The 26,389-nt window shown below is 34.2% G+C and overlaps 1 protein-coding gene across 2 annotated transcripts; it reads left to right on the plus strand.

The window, feature by feature from the left end:
- The first annotated feature begins 5,810 nt into the window (after positions 1 to 5,810).
- LOC110038577 lies at positions 5,811 to 24,835 on the plus strand. 2 transcript variants are annotated; one of them, XM_020743453.1, is made up of 4 exons: positions 5,811 to 5,970; positions 6,044 to 6,367; positions 23,717 to 24,477; positions 24,582 to 24,835. In XM_020743453.1, coding segments are annotated over exons 1-4 (1,215 nt in total). In that variant the 5' UTR covers positions 5,811 to 5,841; the 3' UTR covers positions 24,583 to 24,835. The 2 variants fall into 2 exon arrangements, with proteins under 2 accessions (XP_020599112.1, XP_020599111.1); XM_020743452.1 differs by having other exon boundaries at positions 23,717 to 24,835.
- Positions 24,836 to 26,389: the final 1,554 nt, after the last annotated feature.

Below are 26,389 nucleotides of genomic sequence, written 5' to 3' on the forward strand. Positions count from 1 at the left end.
TGTGATGAAGAGTTCAAATTTAAGAAAGCATCATTCTTCTTTACAATGAATATATGGATTGTTAGGAAATTAAAATCATTTGAAAAAATATATATATATAATATTTTGTGTCAAATAGGAGCAATCATATTCTTTATTCTCTTCCAAGTGCTATAAAGAACATTGACTAACCCAGAGTTTGGTCCATAATTCCGTGGTTAGGCTGGGAGGATACTGGTTGCCACTCTAGAGCTCTCACAACTCCCTCCCATAAGGGCTAATAATCTTGCATTAGTTTTCAATCAACTTGACCAAATTGAGGATTTTAATCTATCACCTTAAAATCTTCAATTTTGCATCCAATAAAGTATATTTTCTTATTTATTTGCACTCAATTCCATGGATGACATACTCTCCCACAAAATCAAATGTGATTTTCTCCTTATTATACATTTCGTAGAAATCATATCCCTTTCGAAACATATATCTCTCAATACATTTTAACATTTCAATTGGTCAAATCAAAAAGTAAATGAAGATCTAGGTTCAAATCATCACAAATTATTAACATTTAAAACTGTATAAAATAACATTTAAAATTAACATTTAAAACTGTATAAAATAAAATCAATTCCTTACAAAACCATATCTCGAAGTAGGGAGAGGGATAAAGAAGACCCCTCAGAATTCATGTGAAGGATACGACAAAACACGGATTTCATTAATAAAAAAAAGTTTACAAAATAAAAGAAATAAAACATAATTTATCTTACAATCCTTTCCAAACAAATCGCTAGAAGTTCTCTTAAAGTCTTTCTCTCTTTACAAGCACTCTCAATATTCTCTTAAAAGTGTAATGAAGAAGAAATCTCTCACCTTTCCTCTTACAATCATTACAATCATTGAAGAAAATCTACAAACAAGCCCTTGCCTCTCTCTCTCACGCCACACACATACACACACACACACACACTCACACCTCATGCCCCAAAACTGCTCACGCAAAAACTTCTCCTCAAGTCCTAGACTTCCCTCTCTTTTATAAAAGGCAGCCTCCCTCCAAAATGAATTCAAAATTCCCAAAAGTCAACTCTTTTGAATTCAAAAGACATGTTCATTGATCCAAGAGACATACACCTTCATAAAAAAAATATTTCAAAGTGTCTAGATGCATTGAATCACTCCAAGGGGTGTTTAGAACAAGTGACCCTTTGAAAATTTGTGCAAAATTTGTTTTGAACCTCCTGTTTTGAACCTCATTTGTTTTGAACCTCCTTAATCCGCCAAAAGTCGTCTTCGGCGCATCATGCACCAGTTTTGGTGCATCAAGCTCTAGTTCTCTAGCTTTTGTCGCATCATGCGCCGGTTTAGCGTATGATGCGCTGGTTTGACACATCATGCGCCACTCTGCAGCAGTTCTACCATTTTGTTTCGTTTGACTCCGTTTCAACTCTGTTTCACTCTTAATAGATATACCTACAAAATAAACATGAAAACAACATTTCTTTAAAGTATAATTTTATTCAAAAATATATGAGAAATGTAAAGTAGCTTAAGTATAGAAAGACATATCAAAATGTGTTAAGTCAGAATTTTTTTTCTTGCTCGTTTTTACTCTAAATTGCACCATTTTTACTTCAATTGCACCTTTTTACTCTAAATTGCACCATTTTTACTTCATTTTCTCTAAAAGTTCATTTCTTATACCTGAAACCAAGATATGCAAAATACCTTCCTTTAAAGTGTAATATCATTAAAAATCATTAAAATTGAGCATAAAAAATATATAAAAAGTAGGTAGTTTTTAGGCGTATCAGTTACGATGACTAACTCTATACACTACAACCTAGCTTTATTCAACAGGTTGAAACAACCTGATGGGAATTCAAGGGTTTACAACCAAATCAATACATCCGGGCGGCTGATGTCAACCAACCAAATTAGTCCCATTGACTATCTTTAGAAATTCAACTGATTGACTATCCCATGGATGAACGGACCGATAATCCTTACACAACCCGTCGATCGACAGTATTGATCACTTCACCTCATCACCCCAATCGACCAAGCAGAGGAATAGTAAGGCCCTGGACCCACATGATTATAGTTCCTAAAATAACATGTATAAACCCTATTTAATAGATGTATAAATCTAACTTCAATTCTTGTACCCCTTTGTCAATAAATAATGGATCATTTCTTGAATAAAAAATTATATAATTCCCTCATTTTATTATTCATTAGCGCACATCTCTCTCTCTCTTTCTATTGCTTCTGTCTTATGCTCTATTCCTTTAGTGTGATACATAAGACAATCTCAGATTCAACATTATCATGCAAATGTTTAAATTTTGAATTAATCTACTTAAAGAAAGGAGCAAATGTTTGCTTAAAGTAGACCTGAATACATAACATGACATTTTTTTAGTCTGGTTAGTTCCAAGAAATCTAGTTACAAATTTCTTTTTTAATAAATGAAAATTAATTTTTGGATTTCCCAAATTATCATGCATATTGTATAATATGATTACATACTTTATAATATTGATCTATTAAGATTAATTTGAAATATTTAATAATTTTAAATTAGCTTCAATTTAAGTTCTCTGTTGTTGTAGCTTTTTCCAATCAATTATTATTTGGAACATAAAAAAAAATTAAATACTCACTACAATATACTATTAAATATTTGAGTAGTTGATTTATGTTTGTTTGGGGCAGCTGTAATTATCAATAATCTACTGATAAGCAGCTAATCTGAATAAGCTGCTGACCAGCAGCTGATCCGGATAAGTTGGTTGACTGTTTGGTTTTTACCGTTGGAAAATAGCTGTTTTGCAGCTATTTTTGAATAAATGATCATTCTGTTTTGGTGTGGTGATGCTGCTTATAACAGAACAACCAATTTATTATCAAAACACCCCACCCAATGACCTCTTGTCCCTCCCCTCTTGTTGCTAAAACAATAGTTTCCTCAACCTCTCCTCAATCAGAACAATACTAATTGAAAGCAAATTCAATGAAATTTATTTGTAGGATAGAATGTAAAATAAATTTGCCTTGACAACAATTATTCTCAACACCCCCGATCCACCCTCAAAGTGACCTATTATCCATCCTTACTTTTTGCTCTAACAACCCCTTCTCAACCTCTTCCTATACCTCCTCTCTATGCACCAACATTCAACTCCCCCTCTCCAAGCATCACCCTCTACAAGCACCATTCCACCATCCTCCCTCATTGACTGCCACTGCCACATTCTCCTGAAGTATTTTTTGTACTCTAGGCACTCAACTATTATAGAAACCTTGTCAACAATCACAGTTACACCCTTTCCATCCATTCTAAAAACCTTCCCAATCACTGCAATAGCCAAAAAAGAAGCTAAATGCCAATCTGATTCTACTGATCTATATGATCTCAGAGGAGATATATGATTACGCGCAAGTTTTTCTTTTGATTCCTTTAAAGCACAAGAGTAAATTTTATGTGGGTTATTTACATCAGCTTCCTGCATATACAATTCAATTGAAATATTGCTTTTGAGAATAACCAAACTAAAAATAGCTTCTTCATAAAGTTTGACAAATATAAAAGAAATATCATTTGCAGTGTACACTTCGTAAAGATTTTTTAATATGGTTTTCCTCTGTTTCTCCTTCTACCCAAGATGGATTAACGATATTTAGAGGAGCTGAAGAGCGCGAAAGTGGTCAGGGAATAGGAAGTAGAGAAGGGTTACCTTCCATAGTGGTTTCAAGTAAGAGCGGAGAGGAATGAGGAGAAAGATGGGAGTTTCGGAGGCCCTTGTACGCCGTGATTCCTTCATTCTAGCTCTAATCGCGACTGTATCGTGAGGTTTCGGTCACGAAGGCCATGGTTCTGTTAGGCAAACAGGTAAAATCATGAAAGCAAAATGCGGGTCGTAGGGCTCGCTTGCTGTCGCGTTTTTTAAAAATTTCAATAGGCTTTTTAAGATAAGCAGATGGAACATGCAATTCCGACATTTTCGAAATGCCACCGCAGCGAAAAACTGCCCCAAACTGAGCCTTAATCTACTTGTTCATCACAAACTGGTATTCTCTGTTTCTTTAGTTGATTCACATTATTTTGAGTTGTAATTGTCATAAAAGCTCGATAAAATTTTTTCGTTCTATTGCACCTATTTTAATTTTTGAAGACGACCAGTTTTATTCTAGGTTTCTATAAAATTATAAATTATTGAGGTTATATTTTGGGGCATTTATATAAGTTTTATGTATTTGCATATGTAACATCCTAGCTCTGTACGTAGTATAAAGGGAGAATGAGAAAATATTACCTCAAGATTTCACAAGGATAGTTGCCTGCGGAGTCCAATTAATGAAAGCCACGTGGAATCCCGACCTTACAAGCGAAAATAGGGAAAATAAATAAAACTTCGCATGTGACCCGACCCGAAATACAACCCAATCAATTTTCCGACAGCTTTCATAAAATTATTTCACACTCGATGGAGTCGCTACTGTTCTATTGCTAGCTGAAGAAATATTTCGCACCTCCAGACGCATGCAGCTAAGGCCTTTGGAAGAAATATTTCTTCGGGTTTTTGTGTTTGGTTTCGAAGGATTTCTCCATTATACACTTGTCCTAAATTTTATTATTCTTATATAAGTTATTAATAAATATAAGTTATAACATCTAAATAAATTGTTTTTGTTCTATAACATACTAATAACAAACGAATAACACACTAATAATACATCAAAAACACACTAATAACACATAATAACACACTGATAACACAATTATATACTTCCTTAGTCCGCAGTATAACACGTGGGGAATATTCTTTGCATGTTATACCGCTGGTTATAACACCACCCCACGTGTTATAAGACAGTTGTATAACACGTCGTGAGGCGTTTTAACCCACGGTATAACACGTAGGGAATATTCCCCAAGTGTTATACTGCTGGCTAAGGGAGTGTTATAGGGCGGTTGTATAACACGTGGGACGACATTATAACTCACGGTATAACACGCAGAGAATATTCCCCACGTGTTATACCGCGGGCTATGGAGTGTATAATTGTGTTATTATGTGTTATTAGTGTGTTATTATGTTTTATTAATATGTTATTGGTATATTATTAGTTTGTTATTAGTGTGTTATAGAATAAAAACAATTTATTTAAATGTCATAACTTATATAAGAATAACAAAATTTAGGTTAGATGTATCATGGAGAAGTCCATCGAAACCAAACATAAACCCGAAGAAATATTTCTTCCAAAAACCTAGTTGCATGCGTCCGGAGCTGCGAAATATTTTTTCAGCTGACAATAGAATAGTATCGACTCCATCAGATGTGAAATAATCTTATGAAAGCGGCGAGAAATTGATCGGACTGTGTTTCAGGCTGGGTCGAGCCAGAAGTTTTATTTATTTTCCCTTATTTCGCTTGAGGCCGCGTTTATTAAAAATTTCGATGGGCTTTTTACGATAAATAGGTGGAACACGCGAAACAAATGCAATTCCGACGTTTTCGAAATGCCATTGCAGCGAAAAACTGCAACAAATGGAGCGTTAATCTACTTCTTCATCACAAACTAGTATTATCCATTTCCTTAGTTGATTCACATTATTTTGAGTCGTAATTATCATAAAAGCCTAATTAAATTTTTTGCTTATATTGCATTCATTTTAATTTTTGAAGATGACCAATGTTATTCTAGCTTTCTACAAAATTATAGATTATTGAGGTTATATTTTAGGTGCATTTATATTAAGTTTTATGTATCCGTACTTGCTATAAAGTACTCATAAAGTCTGTAAAGGGTGAATTTACTAGGCGCGGAAGAAAAGGGAAGATAGAGGAAATGGTAATGCTCTTCTTAGCCCTCTTTCTCTCTTTCAACTCTTCTATCCTCACCTCTTTCTCCGCTCCCAATCCGCCGAACCCTTCGCCATCCAACCCCTCGTCCCCCTCCTCCATTACGTTTCTAAAGGTATAATCTTTCCTTCACTCCATTGCAAGATCCATTTCCTTTTCTCAGGCTAAAACCCTTCCTTGTCCCTCAGGAAGTTCTTCACGCAGTTGCAGCACAGGAGTGGGATCCGGAGGCGAATCCCAGGGTCTCGGCAGTGGATATCGATAGCGTTAGGGTTAGGGCGATCCAGAGCTTCGAATTCCATGTGCGCGTTGGTGGGGCGAAGCTGATCATGAAGTTCTCCGAGGAGACTGAAGCGTGGAGGAAGGCGGATAAGGGGGAGGTGGAGTTAGGGCTGGATTTGGTGGTATTCGATGTTGGGTACAAGCAGGGGATCGAAGCGTTGAGTCTAGAAGGGCCGCTTGAGTTGCTTGCCTATGGTGATGATGACGAACTCTCGGTTCATCTTCCCTCCGTGAGTTTTGCTCTTTTATTTTCGCATTCTCTGTGAAGGTTTCTACTGTTTGTTACATGAAAAAAAGTAACCTTGTTCTGTGGGGTGCTGTTTGATGCTTTAACATTGAATGAGTTTCGTTGCTGGAGTTATAGTAGTGTTATGTTTAACTTAAATAAACTCAAATACCAAACTCTATGGGTTTGAGATGCAAATCTAGTTTACATTAACTAAGGATTTACTATAATTAATCTGAAGTCACTTTACATAACAAAGATGTAAAAAACTCTATGTTGCTAAGAGATCCTGGATCAATGTGATATATTGTGACATTACGTTGGTTGGATTGATACATTAGCAAAATTAGGCAGGCTTGCTTTATGTTTGCATCTAGATATGTGTTTTAAAACATTGTGATCTACTTTTCAAAAACTATTGTGCTTAGCAATCTTGGAAGAACCAGCCATGCATGTAGCTATCCATGGAATTTTGATAATGGGAAGTGCACATCCGTGTAGCAACTCACCCTTCCTTTTGGGAGTAGTGCTGACTTTATTTCATAAATAATATAATACAATGTACTATTATTAGATGAAGCCATTACATACCTTGAAAATTGATAAATGCATGGAATCATAATGTATTTAGATGACACCACTAAATCCTAAAACTGAAATGGTAATTTTTCCTTTTTAGGGCGTGTCATGATGATTTCAGAAATTAGAAACAATTGTCAGTAGAACTAGGCTAAGTGGGTCTTCTTTGATTCCATATTTAATTACTAAGCAAAAGTGTGTCGTCTTTGATTCTATCTTCTTATTCAAAAGATGTGTTATGCTTTTTCAATTTTTTTTTTGGTTAATTCTTCTATTCCTGCAGAATCACGCTGTTGATTTCATTTGTTATATTACTCTCAAAGTTTAGATTTTTGTTTTGGTTGACATATTTTTGCTTTAAATGATTCTGTTTCCATACTCAGAATGTGATCTCTTCTCCAAATCTCAACATCTCTCTCTTATTATAATATTCATTGGCAACTTCTAGTTCATTTAGGGTTTTAGGGATACTACTTCAGACCCAACTCTATTGTTTTGAAGAAATGAAAAGTTATGTTAATATTATGTTTCATCTATACATATGCTATTTATTATATATGGTTGCAGCTAGTCATGCTTACGAGGTTCTTGCATCATTGAAATTTAAATGAACTAGTGTTTTGATTGAGGCTTTTCTTTTCTTTTGAATTTTTGGAGCATTCCCCAAGATTTGCTGGTTGATCTTCTCAATCCTATTAATTTTCTAATTCTTCCATGCAATACAATTAATGATATTATTCTTTCAGTTCTACAATGAATGTTTAATTAAAATAACAGTTGAATTGCTCTCTTTTGATAGGTTAATCGTGGTTGTTTTCTTGAAATCTATGTTGATGCGGGAAGTTCTTGGGCTTCTTTTGTTAAAGAAGACACAACATGTAGTCAATGGATGCAACATTTTATAAATTTCATGGGAAAGCAAGCTGCTAATCTCAACCTCAATGAAAGTATCAGAATATATAATGGTTAAAATCCAATTCAATCAAAAAGATTTTGGCTTTCTAAATTGATTAACTATAAAAGATTAAAAATGATGAAAGCAATGCAAGCCATTGAAATTGTAGAAAACCTAACATAGTTTAATTGCTAGATCAGTTCTAGGAATTGTAATGAACCTTATAGAATTGGCAATATGAGGAATTGAAATCTGTCAAACTCTATGGCTTTTTATAGTAAGGTTTGTCTGTTTTTTTTGGTGAGTTTTAGCTTTAATCATTTTTAACTTTTTGCTTGCAAACTTAAATGAAACGTTAATTGTTGCCAAGTTAATTTTAGGCAAATAAGGCATGGCTATAAAATTTTTCAAACTTAATAAAGTATTTAAAATGTTATGTTCATCTTATTTAAAATTCATAAGTTTATTATGTGTTTCATCTTTTTTAATGGAAGAGTGAAAAATAGCATTTTTAAATTTATATATTGTCCTTGATGCTGTAGCTATTATGTAAAATTATATGAAGGGATGTAATCAAGCCGAGCCGAGCATACCATACATTGGACTTCGCTTGGTACAATTATAAGTTGATTATGTTTGGCTTGAGCTTGTGTCGAGTTTTAACATATTGTTCAAGCTTGGCTTCTTATAAATTTTTAATACTTGAACTTGATTTTTACTTGATTTATTTATGACTAGTAAATGAGTATTTAAACAAGCTAAAAATTCAAACGTTTATCTAGATTTTAATGTAAAAAATTCAATAAATAATTTTACAACTCTGAATAAATGAGCAATTTAATAAATTAGATAAGAAATTAAATCAACACACATGATCTTATCTAGCGTATATAATAGGTATTTTTTCACAAGAAAGCATTCTAAGATAGAGAAGAAACATGGAAAGAGTAGGTAAAAATTCGACGGAACTTGTACTATCAAATAACTCATAAAGCAATTTCTTCTAATATATTAATATTAAATATATAATTAAATAAATTCTAACTAATCAAATTTTATTTAAATAATATATCATATATGATTGTGCTGTCATTGAGATCAATATCAAATATTTTACTTGTTGAACAACAAACGAGTTTGTTCATGAATATAAATGAACAAGTTTGACTATGTTCGTTTAGTTCATTTAACCTTTGAGCTTTTGAAAATGGTTCAAGCTTGCTTATTTACTAATTTAAACAAACATGGTCGAGTCTTAATTGAGCCAAGTTCAAGTTGTTCATCGAGTGCATTTGTTCATTTACAGCCCTTGTTATATGGGTTGATAATTATTTTGGTATCAATAAAGTTGCAGATAGTTAAAATTGTACATTTATTGAAATTGCGAAAACAAATTTGTAGAAATCAATTACATCTGATTGAGGCAGAGCTTTCATCTTGTTAAAGTATTCAATTACACTTAATGGCCTTGTTAGATTGCATGTAAGAAAAAAAAATGAAGAGTGTGAAGTGGTGAAAGTGAACTAATTAGATTGTTCGATTGATGACAAAATTTGCAAATGACTTTTTTCTTACATATATTTCCACAAAGTGATGGGTATTATTTTTAGTCAGTTGACCTTGGATTTGCATGCTCCAAAATCTTATTTTTGAATGTGATACTCTTACTATTATAGTGCCACTCACACATGTACACATGTATAAAAAACCAATTTATTACATAATAAATTATAATGTGCATTAAAGCTCTTTGCATGTTACTAATACCTAATGACTAATTTATTAATTCATGTTATCGTATATTTGAGAAAAATAGTATAATTGATATGCGTTAGTGTTGCACCTATAGGTATCCGTTTTCTAAGTTTTTTTTTTTGGCACTATTAGAATTTATTTGAAAATTATTATTTTTCTATTATGGTTTTTAAAAATTTCCAGTTTTTGTTTCTAGCCCGAATGAGAGAAGTTGAAGGTTGTTGCTATGTGGACAATCAATCATATAGTTCATGTCAAAATTGATGAAATTAATCTAAAATTTAAATTTTTTTAGTGTTAAGGCAGGTCCTTAAAGCAATATGCTATAACTTAACTCGCTTGTGGTAAGAGGTAGGCAAGAATTTGTGAGGGCATTACTTCCAAACTATGTGCCACAATTAAACCAGTTGTTGTAAAAAATAGGTAAGGGTTGACTTCACTTTTAAGTGACTTGCCTTAACTTAATGTTGTGAAAAATAAGGCAAATTACGTATAAATTAAAGGTTACTTTTGACATTGGAATTTGAGGATTTTAATGAGTAGAAACAATCGACTCCATAACAATGATGTTGGGAATTGTGATAAGCTGTTTTTGTTGGAAAGTTTAACAGTACGAATGAGGTCAAGATACTAGTGAAAAGAGAGTTGAAATTTAAAATAATTGAAGTGAATAGGATTATAATAAGGTGTTCACTATTTGGAACTATCAGTGCAAACATTATAAATGCTATTAGTATCTATGCTGCTTAAGTTGGATTAACTGATAGTTTAAAAATCAATTTTGATGTGAGATAAATTAATAACTAAAGCATGTATTCAAGGAAGAAAGAAAATTGGTTGATTTTGCTTTAAATGGGCTAATAGGTTCTAGCAGGATTGACTTTGAGGGGATTCATGAACATGGAAATTGAGATGTAAATGTATTTAGAGAAGCTGAATTTGATTTTACAATAAAGCCTATGATATTGTAATAGTGGACATATACTTTACGAAGCAAGAATAACACTTAATTTACTTACAAAAATGGAGCAATCATGTCTCAAATTGATTTCTTTGACTTTAGAAGAAAAGAAAAATCCTTTTTCAAATATTGTAAGTTGATTTCATTTGAGAGTTTGACTATGTAACATAAAGTGTTAGTTATGAATGCACGTAGTGTGAGTATAATCATTATATAATCAATGGTGAAAATTGAAATATGAGAAATTTTTAATCTCCAAAGATATGTTGGTAAGGGAGACATACTTGATTTTTTTTTAATTGAGCCAAACCTATGGTGTAGAGGTAGACCTAAACGGATTTGGGCATATTGTATAAAAAATGATATTAATTTATTAGAATTAATTGAAAATATGACACTCAATAGGACACAATGGAGAAAAATGATTCATAAAGCTGACCCCGCTTAGTGGGATAAAGGCTTGTTGTTGTTGTTGTTGAGCCAAATCTATGGTACAACATGCAACTTTCATTCAAAATATTACCATAGAGTTTAGGGGTGTGCATTATTTGGCTTAAACCGAAAAACCGAACCGAACCTATTTAATTTTGTTGATTCAGTTTGGTTTAAAAAAATTTTTTGTTACGGTTTTAGAAATGTTAAATTTTTGTTTTCGGTTTATGGTTTAGTTTTAATTCTTATTTAAGTGAATGAGCCGAAAACCAAATTTATAAGGTAAATCTTTTTTGAAATGTTTGGGAAGTAAATTTATTAGTGATTAACATTACATAATCATCCCTTAATAATCTTCTTTTTCTCCAATTATCATCATATTCTTATACTTTCAAACTATATTTTGGTTTAGGTAAAACCGAGCCATTCATATCAAATCAAAGTTCGGTTCGACTGGTTCTTTTTAGCAAAATTTTATTTGGTTAAGTACTTTGGATTTTGGATTTCGGTTGAAATTGATTTGCCTAATTTGAAAATCGAACCTTCCGAACCGACCAAATGTTCACCCCTAATAGAGTCAGTAGAACTTAGATATTGATCATGAATTGATAAGAAGATTTGGTGGAGGCGTGAAAAGACAAAAAAATGTTATTAAAAAATTCCTTTCAAGTCCTAATAAAAATTGAAAATGATCTATAAATGTAATAATTACACGTGCTCCGAAAATTCGTGCCTCAGACTCTTATTGTTGAGAGAGCTTTGTGTTTTTAGGTATTATGGGTCAGATCTTTGAAAGACTGATTGAATTATAGATAAGACACCACCAAAAGGTTTTGCTTTCAATTTATGAGGACTTTTTGATATGGGGTTCAAGGTTTCTCATAGGTGCAAGCCCTTATGGTTAATTACTTCTCCCGATAATGGGAGAACACTTTCTATTAAGGTCAAATATTAAATCATAAATATTCAGTGCGTAGTATCAACATATTTAGAGTTTTAGAATGTAAATTTTATCATCTTGAGCTCAAAGCGGATGGTGGGGAAATGATGACGAACTCGATCAAGATCCAATGGTTCCGTCGTCCTTGGTTGTCGCAGTCTATGATCAACACATGATTGTTGATTCAATTTGACCGAAGGATCCTTGTCAACAATCATGTGTTGCGTTGTCCAAGAAACTTTTGTAGATATGGGGTGGATATTTGTTTAGGTGGACAAATTTAAGATGATTTTAGCTAATGAAAGGTTTTTGCTAATCAAATTTGCTTTTATGATTCACAACTTAAAGGGTAGAAAACTATTAGAGAATATATGGGATACAGTCTTGGCTGTAATTTAAGGTGACATTTGACGACAAACAATCTGGTTAGAGGATTCAAAATGTAACCATTATTTTTTGTGAAGTTGTTGTGCCAAACCATGTGGATGGATGACCTTTGTGAATATAGTGAAACACTTGATATAGCATTCATTCTTTGTGAACTAAAGTCAATAAAAAATTATTAACCATGACAAATTGTTGCGAAAGGTGGACAAAGTTTGTTTTAAGCTTTAAATGATTTAGTTTTAACTTGAATATTTTGGTTTGTTATTTTAAAAATTTGATTTGAAAGACTTGATTTAAAAATTGACTTGTCTTGTTAAAATTTTTAGTAAACAAGACTATCATCGGAGATTTCTTTGATTTGAACATTATCGACTCTATATTATGCTTGTAAAAGATCGGGTTTAATATTGACATATGATTATATACATAAATCATGTCAACTCTTATCCAACTTATGAAGGATTAAGTTCATATATATATTTTATTTGAACTTATTCAACTGAACTTTAAAATTTAATTTTAAAAATAAACCCATTCGGTTGAAATCTTTTATTAAGGTGACCATAATTTGGGATTTTAATATTTGAAATTATTTATATTTGCAATTTTTTTTTTTTTGAACTTTGCCACTTGAATATCTCTAAAAGATTAGTCTCGTCAACTCAAATCCTTATAAGGGAGATGATCATACTAGGTGATTTGGACTTTCAAATTTTATACTTGTTATTTTAATATTGTTGAAACTACTAAGCTCATCGACTTTAGATCTTAAACGGAGGATGATCTGATTAGTTTATTTGCACTTGCAAATTTTATACTTGTTATTTGGATATTATTGAAATTATTAGCCTCGTCGACTCTAGTCTTTAAAAGGAGGAGAGTCATACTAGTTGATTTGGACTTATGAATTTGTTCGATAGGTAATGTGTCTTGCTTGATTATGTGTTTAACGTAATTTTCTTGAGTTTGATTTTATAACATGAGCGTTCTTAATTTTTAAAACAATCATAATTTTTCAAAATAAATTTGCATGTATTTTAGATAAGAGCTGTTTAAATGCAAGTTTAACCTTAACCTGCATAACATTTTCAGATCGTTCAAGTTTGGGCATTTAATCAATTTGGTGGAGCATATACGGATATTTTCAACATGATTTTAAATTAACCCATGCAGTATTTTCGAATTTAGTATGTGAGCATTTTATTTATTGGTTGGAGCACATGCGGGAGAATTATAACTAATTTTTGAGCTAGTCTGGGCAACATTCTCAGACTATTTGTCAGAACATGTAGCACTTTAGTTGTAGCATATGCGGGCTTTAATTTTATTTGCACGCTTCTCAAATTTATTTGCACACTTTTTTTTAACAAGGTATTTTACAATAATTTAGATTAGTTCGGGTAACCTCTCAAGGCAAATGAGTTTAATCACTTAACATGATCGTCAGAGCCTAAAATGATATTCAATTTCATATATTTGGCTATTTTAGTTAATTGTTTTTTTTGCATGCTTTAGAAGTAATTTGCATGAATTTTGAATTCAAAAGTAGCTTCAAAAAGTACATATAAGACTTGATATCAAGTAAATTCAAGTATTTATATGAATGCCCTTAAGGGTGTGTAACTTGAAAGTGTTCGAACATCTACTCATGCAAGTCTTTCATTACTTGCATAAGCTTTGTATTCTAGTATTTGGCTTGGAAAATATCATTGATATATATATATATATATATATATATATTCAAGCCATTTAAATTTTAAAATGTTTGCACATAACTGGAAAGTACTTAAACTGATAATAGCATGAATCTTATTGCGCTTGCACAAATCTTAAGTTATTTATATCCAAGTCAAACACTATCTTAAGACCCATTAAATCATGAAATCATTCAGGAACTTGGATGTTTATGTGAATATTTAAACCTTGGAATGCATACAAGAACTCATTTTGAACTTTGAAAGAGTCGCATTTTGTCTAACTTGCAAATTAGAATTGCATATTTGATGTTAATATTTAATTTTGAAAATGTCATTGAAATATACATATGAATCTAAAAATCAATCAAATTTTTAAATATTTACATGGATGCCATGACTTTAAACAGCATGTAAAAATTTCATTTTTAACTTTTTACCGACCTTCTATCCATTTGCATAGTTGAGTTACCGATTCGATGACGAATTTGTCTTTTAGTTCACATTTTATATTTTAACTGTCATTTTTTAATGTTATTTTTAAATTAATGTTCAAATAATCAAAATAGTTCAAAATTTAAGTTTATTTATTGCAAATTCAAGATCGCTCGAAATTCCAAAAATTTCCTAGCATCTAGCCCCGCTTAGGGGGAGTTGAGGAGAGTATTCGCCAGCCTATCTGTATAAAAGGTGTGTGTGGTCAGTGTCGTGACAAACGCTATTGGGAAAATGATATTTCAAGACATGTTCGGGCCTTTGATTATCCTGCATAAAAGTGATCTGAGAATAATTTTTCTGTTGTGTTAAAATAACCTGAAATAGTTTTTATAGTTTTTCTTGCATTTATAATTCTGTGATTAGGGCTGTCAAAAAAGTTCGTTCGCAAAAACTCATGTTTGAATCATTCTTTAAGAAAGCGAGGCAAACACCAATTTTTTAGGTTTATATAATAATATATATATATATTTATATCGAAGTTTAAATCATCACAACTCGTGTGGTAATGTGGTTTTGTACCATTTTATGACAGAGAAATTGTGTAGGTTCAAATCTAACACTCTACTAGGGCTGTAAACGAGCCAAGCCTGAGCGAGCTCAGAGTCGACTCATGTTCGACTTGCTCGATATTGGCTCATGTTCGAAATCGGCTCGTGAACAGTTTGTTCGTGTTCGGTTTGAATAATATTTTTCTGTTCGTGTTCGGCTCGAGATTGACTCGTTAGAATATAAAATTATTAAAAAAATATTTTATTTTTTAATATAAAATAAAAATTTTATGTAAAATTTTTCAAGAGCAAATTTGAGACAAAAACCCAAGATATTTATTAACAAAAAAAAATTGATTAACTTAAAAGAAGTTAAATTGATGAAAATTTTCAGGAAATTGAACACAATTTAAGACAAAAATAAAAACCTTAAAAATTAATATTATTTTATAAATAGAAGACAAAATTTAAGATAAACAAATTGAAGACAAAATTTTCTGCAATAAAAAAATAACAAAATAAGAACCATTTTATGCATTTATTCACCATTTTTACAAATTACAAGAATGAAGCATGAAACTCTTGTTCCCCACTTTGAGCTCTTTGTTTCCATTTATGCATTTAAATGCTATGAACTTCTTGGCATTTAAATTTGAAGCACGTCGCTTTGAAGCCTAAAAGTTGAAGCACGACCTTGACGGTAGTTTCCTCCTTCCACATCTGGATTCCTTTAAAGAAAAACCTCGACGAAGTGCCTGAATCCAAACTAACGACAATTACGATAAAAGCATAGAAATAAAAGAAAGAACAAAAACATTCGAATTTGCTCCAGAGCAGTATAACGCTCGTCACAAACCCAAAAAAAGGATGATGATGAGAACACTGACGAGCTAATAAGACTGATGAGCCAATAAGGAAAGACTACACTTAGAGCGACTCCAATTGTGATTCCCAGCATCAACATGGGCTGAAAGAGCAGGGCAAGGTCGAGGTTGCAGTCGAAGGATGTAAAACCCGTAGATTATACCAGACAGAAGATGCCGAACTAAGGCTCTTTTGGCGAAACAAATCAAAATATGCCAGTTGCTATGTAATTAAAAATTGACACTTCAAAGCTAGATATATTTCACAAAAATAACAATTGCAGACAATCAGCCGGCTAAGCACTCAGCCTGCATTAGCTTACTAGTTAAAAAAAAAGCTCGCCTAAATCTTCAAAGGAGATCATTGATTGAATGGCCTGACTTTAGTGAGAAAGCATTACAGATTAGTGATAAAACTCTTCCAGATAATCTCCTATTTCTGCATTTATTTGTCTCATTTTCATCCATTAATGCCGTATCAACACAACATTTTGGAAGAGTTCTCTTTAATTTAATTACTATAATAATTTCAGTTTAAAGGAACTAATTAGTAAAGATGGGCTTAGCAGCATACCAGGCAAAGAATAGAAATGAAGAAGAGTTCTTTTATTTTAATGACTCGATGCAAAAACATGCAGCTAATTAGCTAAATGGTTTTTTTCTGAAACATCAATTTTATTAACATTTAAGCCACTGTACCCTCTAGAATAATAAGAAACTTGGAACATGGTAATTATAACAGAAACATCATAATCCTCATTATGGAAGATTCAATTGAGGCAATAATACAGAGGGAATTATCAGAAAACTTTACTTTTCAGACTTGGCATAATTACTTAAACTTTCATATTTACTCTAATAATGCCCACACAGTAAAGACTTCCACAATATTGATTATATGATACTTTTACAGTTTGGTTGTGCCTACTGAGAAAATGAGTGTTAACCTCTTGATAAATATTTTGTGAATCTGATAATGATAAGCCAAAGGTAGACAAGCTAAGAGGCAACCCTGCAATTGATAAAATGAAATATAGTTAAGCCATTTTGCAATTGATAAAATGATATTTTGCAGTTGATAAAATGAAATGATTTATTACTGGAATTTTAGGATTTCAGCTAACGGTTTCCTCTTTAAATGAGGGTCAGCAAATAACTTTGATGGCATTTCTCCAAACTCTAAAATTTGCAATCTATTTTCGAGTATCATCTTAGACAACTTTTTATATTCTTATCTTAAAATAGTTGCAAAGTTGTGCTGCCTTCCAAAATTAAGAGTTAGAATAATCATCTTAATTTTTAGGCATCATTTTATATTCTTATCTTATTCTTATCTTAAAATGGTTTAAAATGGTTGCAAACTTGTGTTGTCTTCCAAAATTAAGAGTAAAAATAATCATCTAAGACATCATTTCATATTTTTATCATAAAATGGTTGCAAACCTGTATTGCCTTCCAAAATTAAGAGTAAGAATAATCATCTAAGACATCAATAGAGTGCACCAAACCACCAGCACCAGCAAAAACTAATCACTCATATTCAACCAAACCTTCAAACTCAGACTGACATTCCAGCGAGTGTGGAGATGCCTAAATTTCTGCAGGATCAAAATTTCAAAAAGTTGAAACACCATACCGTGAATAAGAATAGTTTCCATAGAACCATGAGAGAAGAGCTTCATAAAGAAGAAAAGCAGAAATGAAAACCGAAATCTGAAGTCCAGTAGGTTGGACTGCAGATAATGTAAAAGAGCTTGACAAACATAATGCCCCAAAGCACAGGCATAATATGGGGCATAAAATGTAACAATTGGCACGCCATCTCTGTATCTTCCAACAAGCAATCCATCTCTGTATCCCAACAAACATCTCATCTTTTTATTCTCCAACATACGCCTCATATCTATATCCTCCAACAGACATTTCTGTATCCTCCAACAAACACCTCATTTTTGTATCTTCAAATAGGCACTTTAGCTCTAGATCTCCGCTGATACTGTACCCAAAAGCATTGTGGCTCGTCTTCTTTTCCATTGGAATAATCCCTACAGAAGTGATTCATGTGTTATACCTGCTTTCCTTTACGACCTTCACTATTACGGTCGATGTTGATCCCACACAGAGTTCTTTTCTCATTGGCATTGAGCCGATGTAGCACTTGGTAGAGTAGCAACTATATATTGTCCATGGTAGGTTCCTGAATAGATTATGACAATTGTCTCGGCGGTGGTATGATTGAAGTTTTGAGTGTAGGTGGGTGGAAGGTGTGTAGGGTGGGGGGGAAAAGAAAAATTGAGGGGAGAGAGATGCTAGAAATTCTATGATAGTAGGGTTAGGATAGCTCTGATATGAAATGATACGAGAGTTAACCCAAACCACAATATGAAAATCAAAGGGTAATACTGAAAGCAAATATACAATTGCAACCAAATACATTTGGAAGGAAAATTATAACAAAATAAGACACAAACTCACACAGGGGCTCTTTATGATCAAGGGGTGGTTGTACTGAAATGGGTTGTTGGTTGCTGGGACAGCAAAATGAGGGGCTGAAATTGCGTTGGCGGTGAAGCGGAGGGCCTGGAACAATAGAGATATCCTAGAAGAGGGTTGTGATAGCAAGAGGCAGCGAAGGGGAAGGGATGTGAACTACATGATAACAAGAGGAGTGTTGTCTCGGAGTTGCGGCAACGAGGGTGATGACTGGAATGAATGAAATAGGTGGTAGGGTGGCAGGACTGAAAGGAGGAAAAAAAAAGCAAGTCTACTGTCCTGGGTGGCTGCATCAAGTACAGAGGGTTTGGCAACTGTCAAACCAGCGAGGCGATGGAGAACAGGGGCAGCGACGTAGGTGGAGGGTTGGGACTATGAGGACAGTAATGTAGTGGGAGGGAAAGGCAATGGCGGCACATGGAAAAACTGCGGAGAAGTTGTGTAAAGATAAATACCCCCTCAGGACAAGTTATAGCAGGAGGACCACTTTATCTCTTGGAAGGAGATCATCACCTCAAATGAGTTACAACCGAAACACTTTCGCTCATTCGGATACAACCCTTGAAGGGGAAACTTTGAAAGTTGGCGGCTTTCCTGACCTTAAATACCATAGAAAGCAACTTCCAAATCATAATAGAATACATATGGGAAATAACTAAAGGAATGAAAGATAATAGAAAAAAAGTATAAAAAAAGGAAAAACATGACTGTTTCGGCAGCCCGTCTCCCTGCCTCCCCTCTTGCGATATTGAATCCTACGACACTCTAGCAGATACAATACTGCACAGGAAAGCTCCGACGTTTTCTTCAAGATACAAATTGAGGTTCTTAGAATTTCTGTGAACCTTCTAAAGCATCTTGACAAAATCTGGCTATTGTAGATACGTTGTTTTAAATGGATCGGCCCGCTACTTGGACCAAGCCTCAGGGCCTTGAAATATATTTTCGATGGGTGAAGCTTTTGGTCTTCAAAACCCATATGAGCGGCGTGTGAGGCGGAGGAGCTTGAATTGGTCTAAAGCGACAGACGGGGAAGGAGTTGGTTGGATGCAAAAATAGAAAGGGAGATGGAGCAGGAGGGAATGATCGAAGCTTCGAAGATCTTCGCATGCCGTAATCTCGTCGTTGGCTTTTCCTGTTAGCTGTTGCGCGGCTGTATCGTGATGACAGGAGAACAGAGATGGGGTTAGTGAGAGTGGCCAAGTTTCAATGTGTGAGCAAAGGGAAGAGGATGGGGCAGATGCTTCGATTTGCTACTGGAACAAAGGAATGAACAAGGAAATTGGGAGTTTTGGAGGCCTCCACATGCAGTGATTCCATCATCGCTTTCCCTGCTTGCTCTATTTACGACTGTACCCTGTGTGGTAGGCGAACAGGGGGAGTTATGAAGGTCTTTGGATGCCACAATACTTTTGTTGCCTTCTCAACCAGCTCTAATTGCGACTGTATTGTGAGAAATTCAGCCACGATAGGGAGACGAAGGTTCTGTTGCTTGTGGTTTGTGGGAGATGGAGTGGGTGTTTTGCCGTTTCGGGTAGGGAGGGCCGAAGAGGAGTTATTAAAGCGAGAGCAATTTCGAAGTTCTGAAAGAGGTAGTAGGTAGGGTTTTATTTATATTGATTTATTTATTTTTTTAATTTAATTTTAACGGTCAACAAAATTATAAGTAGAAACCTTGCAAATAATGTGGCGTTCAAAGAAGAGATATAGACTTCGATGATTTCTATCATAAGTTTGTTAATGAGAAAAGAATGTAGAATAACTAAGGCAAGAGATGACAGATCCAAAGACTTTGATCTAATTAGATGTGGGGATGGACATCTTGAGTTAAAGTTGAAGATATCACCGAAAGAGGAAAATGTTATTATCAAAAACTATTAAACGATTGTTTTGAGGAAGGAATAATTTTGGAAGTGTATAACAAAAACATAATTATGTATATTATAAATTGATTTAAAATGATATAGTTGAGCGGGTTTGAAGAAAATGCAAAAAGCAGGGCTTTAGCCTACATTAGTTATTTTATTGAGATTTGTAACGTTATGGCTCTACTAAGGTGTTTTGTTAACAAATCTAGTAGTAGTGGAAGTTTGAACATGAGGGTCTGTGACATTGTTGATTTCTGTTTTGACAAAGTTGTAATCAATTCTTGCGAGTATTTGGTCTATAACCGCTTATTGTTTTTGATGCTCAGTTCTACATCAGTATTCTATGATTTAGAGTTTATCTTCTGTATTTTAGACCAACTTCTTTTTTAATAGGGACATTTACATACGTAGCAGACAAATCTCATGTATTTACGAATTTCACACCTAAACTTTCATATTTTCAAACATAGCACTTGAATCTTTACTTTCACATAAAAAAGAACTATTACTACTTTTTAAAGGTGAAATACACCTTTTCATTTGTAGGTTTAAAGCATCAAAGTGCTACATATATTAATATGAAAGGTTAGGTGTGAGATATGTAAATACATAATAATCATGTGCTACTTCTGTAAATTTCTCTTTTTCATATTGCAGCTTCACATTTATCATCCATTTCCTTAATTTTCTTTGTTTCATTATGCAGTCTACCTTGAAGCCAATAGTTTTTTTATGCCATATATGCTAATTTTCTATCGAAGTGGACTTGTTTATGCTCATACGATTTGTCTGCAGGATCAATAGTTAATAACACGTTTTTTTTTGGGGCTATCTTTTAAGCGACCTACTTTCGCAAATGCTAAATATTTCTTGCTCATTATAGGTTTCTGATCTCCATGTTAGCATTAGGTAATTCTGAGCTAGAAGGCTGATGTATTACTGTGATTTGTATTTGCTTTTATGCTGAGACAGTTTCTTCTATGCGCATTTGACTTTCATTTTGTTTAATGACATTTATACCTTTTTTGTTGTTGTTCTTAGTGTTTTGAATAAGAAAGAAAAATGCGCTGTTTCTTGTTCTTCTGTCATTAAATCTTAACATCAACCTTTTAAGAAGTTTTCTGGTTATTTCTTCCTGTATAAAGTTATTTTTCTATTCTTTAACTCTACTTTAATTGTTGAAATCGAAAGTATGTTGGATATGGTGCATGCTACCATTTAACTTACTGTCAAAGCATACTGAAATGAAAACGGAATTACTAGTTTATCCACTGTAGCTTCTTAAAACCATTCTAAGGTTTCTAGAAGGTGTTTAGGAGGCTGATTTAGGAGGGTGGATGTGGAATAACAATGGAAGATAATATGCGAGTTCGACAATGTTTGGAAGGAGATAGGAGGCATTCAGTGGCTGTCCAGATTGAAAATAGAAGAGATAACTACGAATGGCTAGGTATGGATGGCTAGGGGGATCCACCACCTGTTCCGGAGCAAGATGCAAACACATCACTTGCAAAAGGAAGACGATACAACATTTCGGACAGTATAAACAGAGAATAAAATCTCCAAAATACAAATACAGTAGCTAGGAGTCCCAAAACAACCAAAATATACAACATATGCAAACTTTCTATAATAGAAAATAATCTAAGTAGAAATGGAGAAGTATTAGGAAAAATCATAAATGAAAGGAAATTGGGGTTAAAATAGGTAAACAGGCAGGCCTCATGGGGGCTCGTGCATCATTGTCATTGAGTACTCACATTATCAAATATTTTTTCACATGACAATGGGGGCTTATTCACATTATCAAATAAATTTTTTCCATAAAATATTTGAGATTTTTGAAGCTACAGTTCACTACTCTTGCTTTTACCAAAAGCTCAAAAATTTCTCATCTCTATCTTAAGTGATGATTTGTTGGGCTTGCCTTAGTAGTGGCAACTAGGAAGTTGGTTGTACATCCGAAAATTTGGTGGATATTAATGAGCTTGATTTGGTCTAAAACGTTTTTGATGAGCTTGAAGGTTGTCAATTTAACTCAGCTTGTTGAACGTTTTTGTACTGAAAAAGTTGCTCTACTGGTTGGAGTCACTAGTTCAACTCGTTCAGATTCATGCAACCATTAAACTTTGACAAGTTAATCTTCATTCCGAAGTCCTAGTTTTTTCTTTGATATTCTATGCCAAATTATTTGGATATTGATTTTTCTTCACTAGGTGGAAGAGATTTTTGAACAGCTCGTTGAGGATTTCTTCATAGCAACATGACGTTTTGTTTTTCTGATGGAAGTTTTGATGGAAAATGGAAATGTTGTTTAGGGTTAGGATTAGGAGGGTTGCGAGTGATGCATGCAAAAATAATTGTGGGTCAAAGGTTGGTCAAGTGCTTCGGGTTTTAGTGATAGGAGTCGGGATTTCTTTTTGGTGAAGGTTTAGGTTAAATGAATTTTAGGTTAGGTATGTGAAACACAAAACCCTAAAAATTTAAGATTTTTTAGGTTTTGATACCAGATGATAACATTCTAGGGTTCTGGGCGGTGTTTAAGAAGCATATTTAATGGGAAAATGGTTGTGGTAGTGAGAGAAAGATAATACATGAGTTCAACATTGTTTGGAAAGCCCTCGATGGCCCTCAACTACTATCACATGCAAAAAAAAAAAAAAAAAAAAAAAAAAAAAAAATACAACACGCCAAATAGCATAAATAGAAAACAAAATCTCCAAAACACAAACATAATAGCCAAATAGTCCTAAAGCAGCCAACATAAAACATATATAGAAATTCTCTAATAGAAAATAATCTAATAAAAAATAGTGAAATAGTAAAAAAATAAACAATGAAAGAAAATTGAGGCCGAAATATGTAAACAAGCGGCGTGGTGGTCGGCACTCACGATCGCGAGATCGATTCCACAATAAGCTGGATCCGGTGATCTCGTGGGAGCTCTCGCATCAACTATTTTATCCACTGCAGCTTTTTGTTCTTTTAGCTTGTGGACTTATCTTTCCTTGATCACTTCCATTATTTATATTTAAATAATTTCAATAGTTTGTATTTAAAAAAATTTCTAAATTTAAATATATTTTAAATGTATTTTATATTAAATATTCTTTAAATGAGCTGACTCATGAGCTAACGAGTTGAGTCAGGGCTTTCTCAAGTTTGACTTGTTACTTCATGATCCCATTTAATGAGCCATGTTTAAGTTGCCTTCTCTCACTTAGGATGCGAAGGCTTTTGCAACTGAGAAGCCATGATCATATCTTCTACATTTTAACTCCGTTTTCCGTTTTTAATATATTCTATGCATCTCAGTTTATCCTATTTCTTATGATGCATGAAGGATTAATCATTTAATTGAATTTCACCCTCCCCATATTATTTTATCATTTTCTTGATGCTGAACCACTTAAGCTGCAAGAGTTTCTTTTATACTCTTTTTGGCACGTTTTTTCACTAGCTGCATTCTAATTTACTCCATTGACTTTTCAATCTTGCAGCTGAACATCACTCATCAAGGTCTAAAACGGGTGCATGTTGGCAGAGGCATCGCCTTCAAATTGTATAATTTTGATGAAGTCTCCATATTTTACCCATATGATATTGGTTCCTTACTGAATGAAAGCGCAAGCAAACACAACCAGTTCTGGGCTCACTTTTGGCCCTTTGGCCTCTCCACCTGCACTCCATTGGTTTCTCTCACAGTTGCAGGTCCTGCTTCACTGGTAGCCTTCAGTGTTCCTGATGCAAAAGCTCATGTGGAAACCTCATTCCCATCCCATAATTCAATTAAATTGCTTCCAAATAAGTGTTTCAGCAACGATCCTTATGAACATGTTCGCTCGTTCGCCTCCCATACTCTCACCTCGAAATTGGCAGCCATAGACAGGTTGCTCGACAGTTTTTTCAGTAAAAGCATATTGGACGATGGATCCTTACGACTCATAAAAACCAAAATCACTTCGTCGAAACTACTGAAGTTTCGAGTTGAAGTGGAGAGGAATGTCACGAAGAATGATAGGAGCTGGAGCAAAGTTGCCGAGTGGCGAACCAGGCCAACTGTTGAAAGGTCTTGGATTGAGATAGTCGGCAGATTCGATGGCGACGGTGGCGGCCTGAAGCCGGTTATCGTAAAGATGCTATCCAGGCCTCTGATGATAGTTGAATCTACTGCTTGGAGCCATCTGATGTCGAATATATCGTTTGCGGAGTTTCCGTCTATCGTAGTGCCTCCCGAGGCATTAACATTGGATATCAAATGGTAAGAAGTGTCATGCACTTGTGCTGCTTGTATTCCTTTTGTTAATTGCTAGTCCAATTTAGTTAAGGTTTGAGAGAGTGGATACCTGTTTATTTATTGTACAGAAGTACGAGATATAAATTTGGTCACTTTTATACTTAGAAATGGGGAATAATGGATATCATGGACGGCTTGTTTGGGGCAGCTTATAAGTGCGGGCGTACTTTTCAAAATGACGACTCACCGTTTGGAAAACATGTTTTGGCAGCTTATCCGAAAACGCGGTTGGCTTTTTACACTAAAAGCAGACCGCGGGTCGAATCCTGCGGGCCGCGTTTCAGAATAAGCTGCTTATCTGGATAAACACAAGCTGACTCAAACACACTTCATTTGTAAACTTCTGAACTTTTAAGAAAACAGAAAAGAAAGGAAATTTGTATCATATATATTTCATTTGATCCACAAATTTGGTTTCAAGTGGTAGAGTCCTGAAATATTAGTAAAGGTTAGTGTGTTACAGGTAAATTATTCTGCATTTTATGTTTTATATAAGTATCCATTTGCTTTAGCAGATTGCAATTTTGAAAGTTGAATTGTATTAATTATCTGTTCTGGTTGTGCATATATCTTGATTTCTGTATTGTAACATTGCAAATTAAGATTTCACTTGATAGCATGTTTTTCTTACATCTTGATATTATATTTTAAATCTGGAAGATTTACATACACATCACACAATTCTTATGTATTTACATGTCTTACACTCAAAATAGAATTTTTACATCTATGCCATTGTATGTATTGCTGAATCTCAATTTGTGTTTGACTCGCACGCCAAGGAAGAAGTCAGAAAGAAGGATAAGAACCAGGGAGGGAATGGAGAAATGATTCATTAGAGGTTAAAATTTGTATAATATTTAGAGTTCCATTTCTCTATAATGAATCTCTTTATTTGTAGATGGGTTGACTCATGCATTATGAACGTCAAGTATTAGAATTATAAAACATGGATTGTAAAGGATAGCCATTTTATCTTTATTGTCTTTGTTGGTGTCGTTTTTTGCCTTTTAGAGGTTGCCCTGGATTTTTTGGATATTACTCGAACCGACACGAGCGCACTTGGTTGCCCGAGCTCACTCAAGTGACATCGCCACAGCCTTGATATGATGCGATGCGTATATGGAGCCAATCATTGTTGTTTATGGCATCAGGGTGATTGGATTTGGCACTGGGGCATGGATTTAACCCACTTGATATGAAAACCGATGCCTTGGTGCATCGGACGATGATGCGTCTCGATCCCAGAAGTGGGCACCATGACACCTCAGTGGAAACGTTTATGGTTAGCACTCGAATAAGTAATTTTTCGGGTTTGGTGCGACAACGCCGTGTTTGGAACTGTGATGCATGATTGTCTATAAATAGGGGGCATGGTCCAATGGTTATGTACGTTGATTTTTCATAGTGGAGCCCTACAGTTCTTCTTTTCTTTTTAAAATTACTTATTAGAGATGTCGCAACAGCGCACTCATGCGATAAGGCCAGGGACCTGTCGTGCCTCATTCCATCTGAAGAGAGCGAGTGGAGCGACGAGATGACTGATTTTAGAACTCGTCACTTGTAGGATTTTGCCAGATTCCAGAGAGGTCTGGATATAAATGCTTGGCTTGCTCACACCGATGCATCATGTTGTACCCCACTATCCCAACACCTTCACAAGCCGAGGGAGGACATTTCTTACGTTAACAATAGGCTAGAGGACCTCATGGGGTGGCTGGACTACATTATAAACTAGCTCGCCCGCATGGAGCGACATGCTGGCCCAGTGGCACGGGAGAAGTTTACGCGAGGTGGGAGAAGGCGCTCTAGCATTCTCCTCATGATCGTAGTCTAATGAGAGGTACGAGTGGATCAAGGAATGATGACATCGCGG

This window comes from Phalaenopsis equestris, unplaced genomic scaffold (genome assembly GCF_001263595.1).
Source record: "Phalaenopsis equestris unplaced genomic scaffold, ASM126359v1 Scaffold233139, whole genome shotgun sequence".
NCBI lineage: Eukaryota > Viridiplantae > Streptophyta > Magnoliopsida > Asparagales > Orchidaceae > Phalaenopsis > Phalaenopsis equestris.

Coding starts and splice junctions, on each gene's coding strand:
- LOC110038577 (XM_020743452.1), top strand. CDS start 5,842: ATGGTAATGCTCTTCTTAGCCCTCTTTCTCTCTTTCAACTCTTCTATC. Junction 5,971..6,043: donor CCTCCATTACGTTTCTAAAG/GTATAATCTTTC, acceptor CTTGTCCCTCAG/GAAGTTCTTCACGCAGTTGC. Junction 6,368..23,716: donor TCTCGGTTCATCTTCCCTCC/GTGAGTTTTGCT, acceptor TCAATCTTGCAG/CTGAACATCACTCATCAAGG.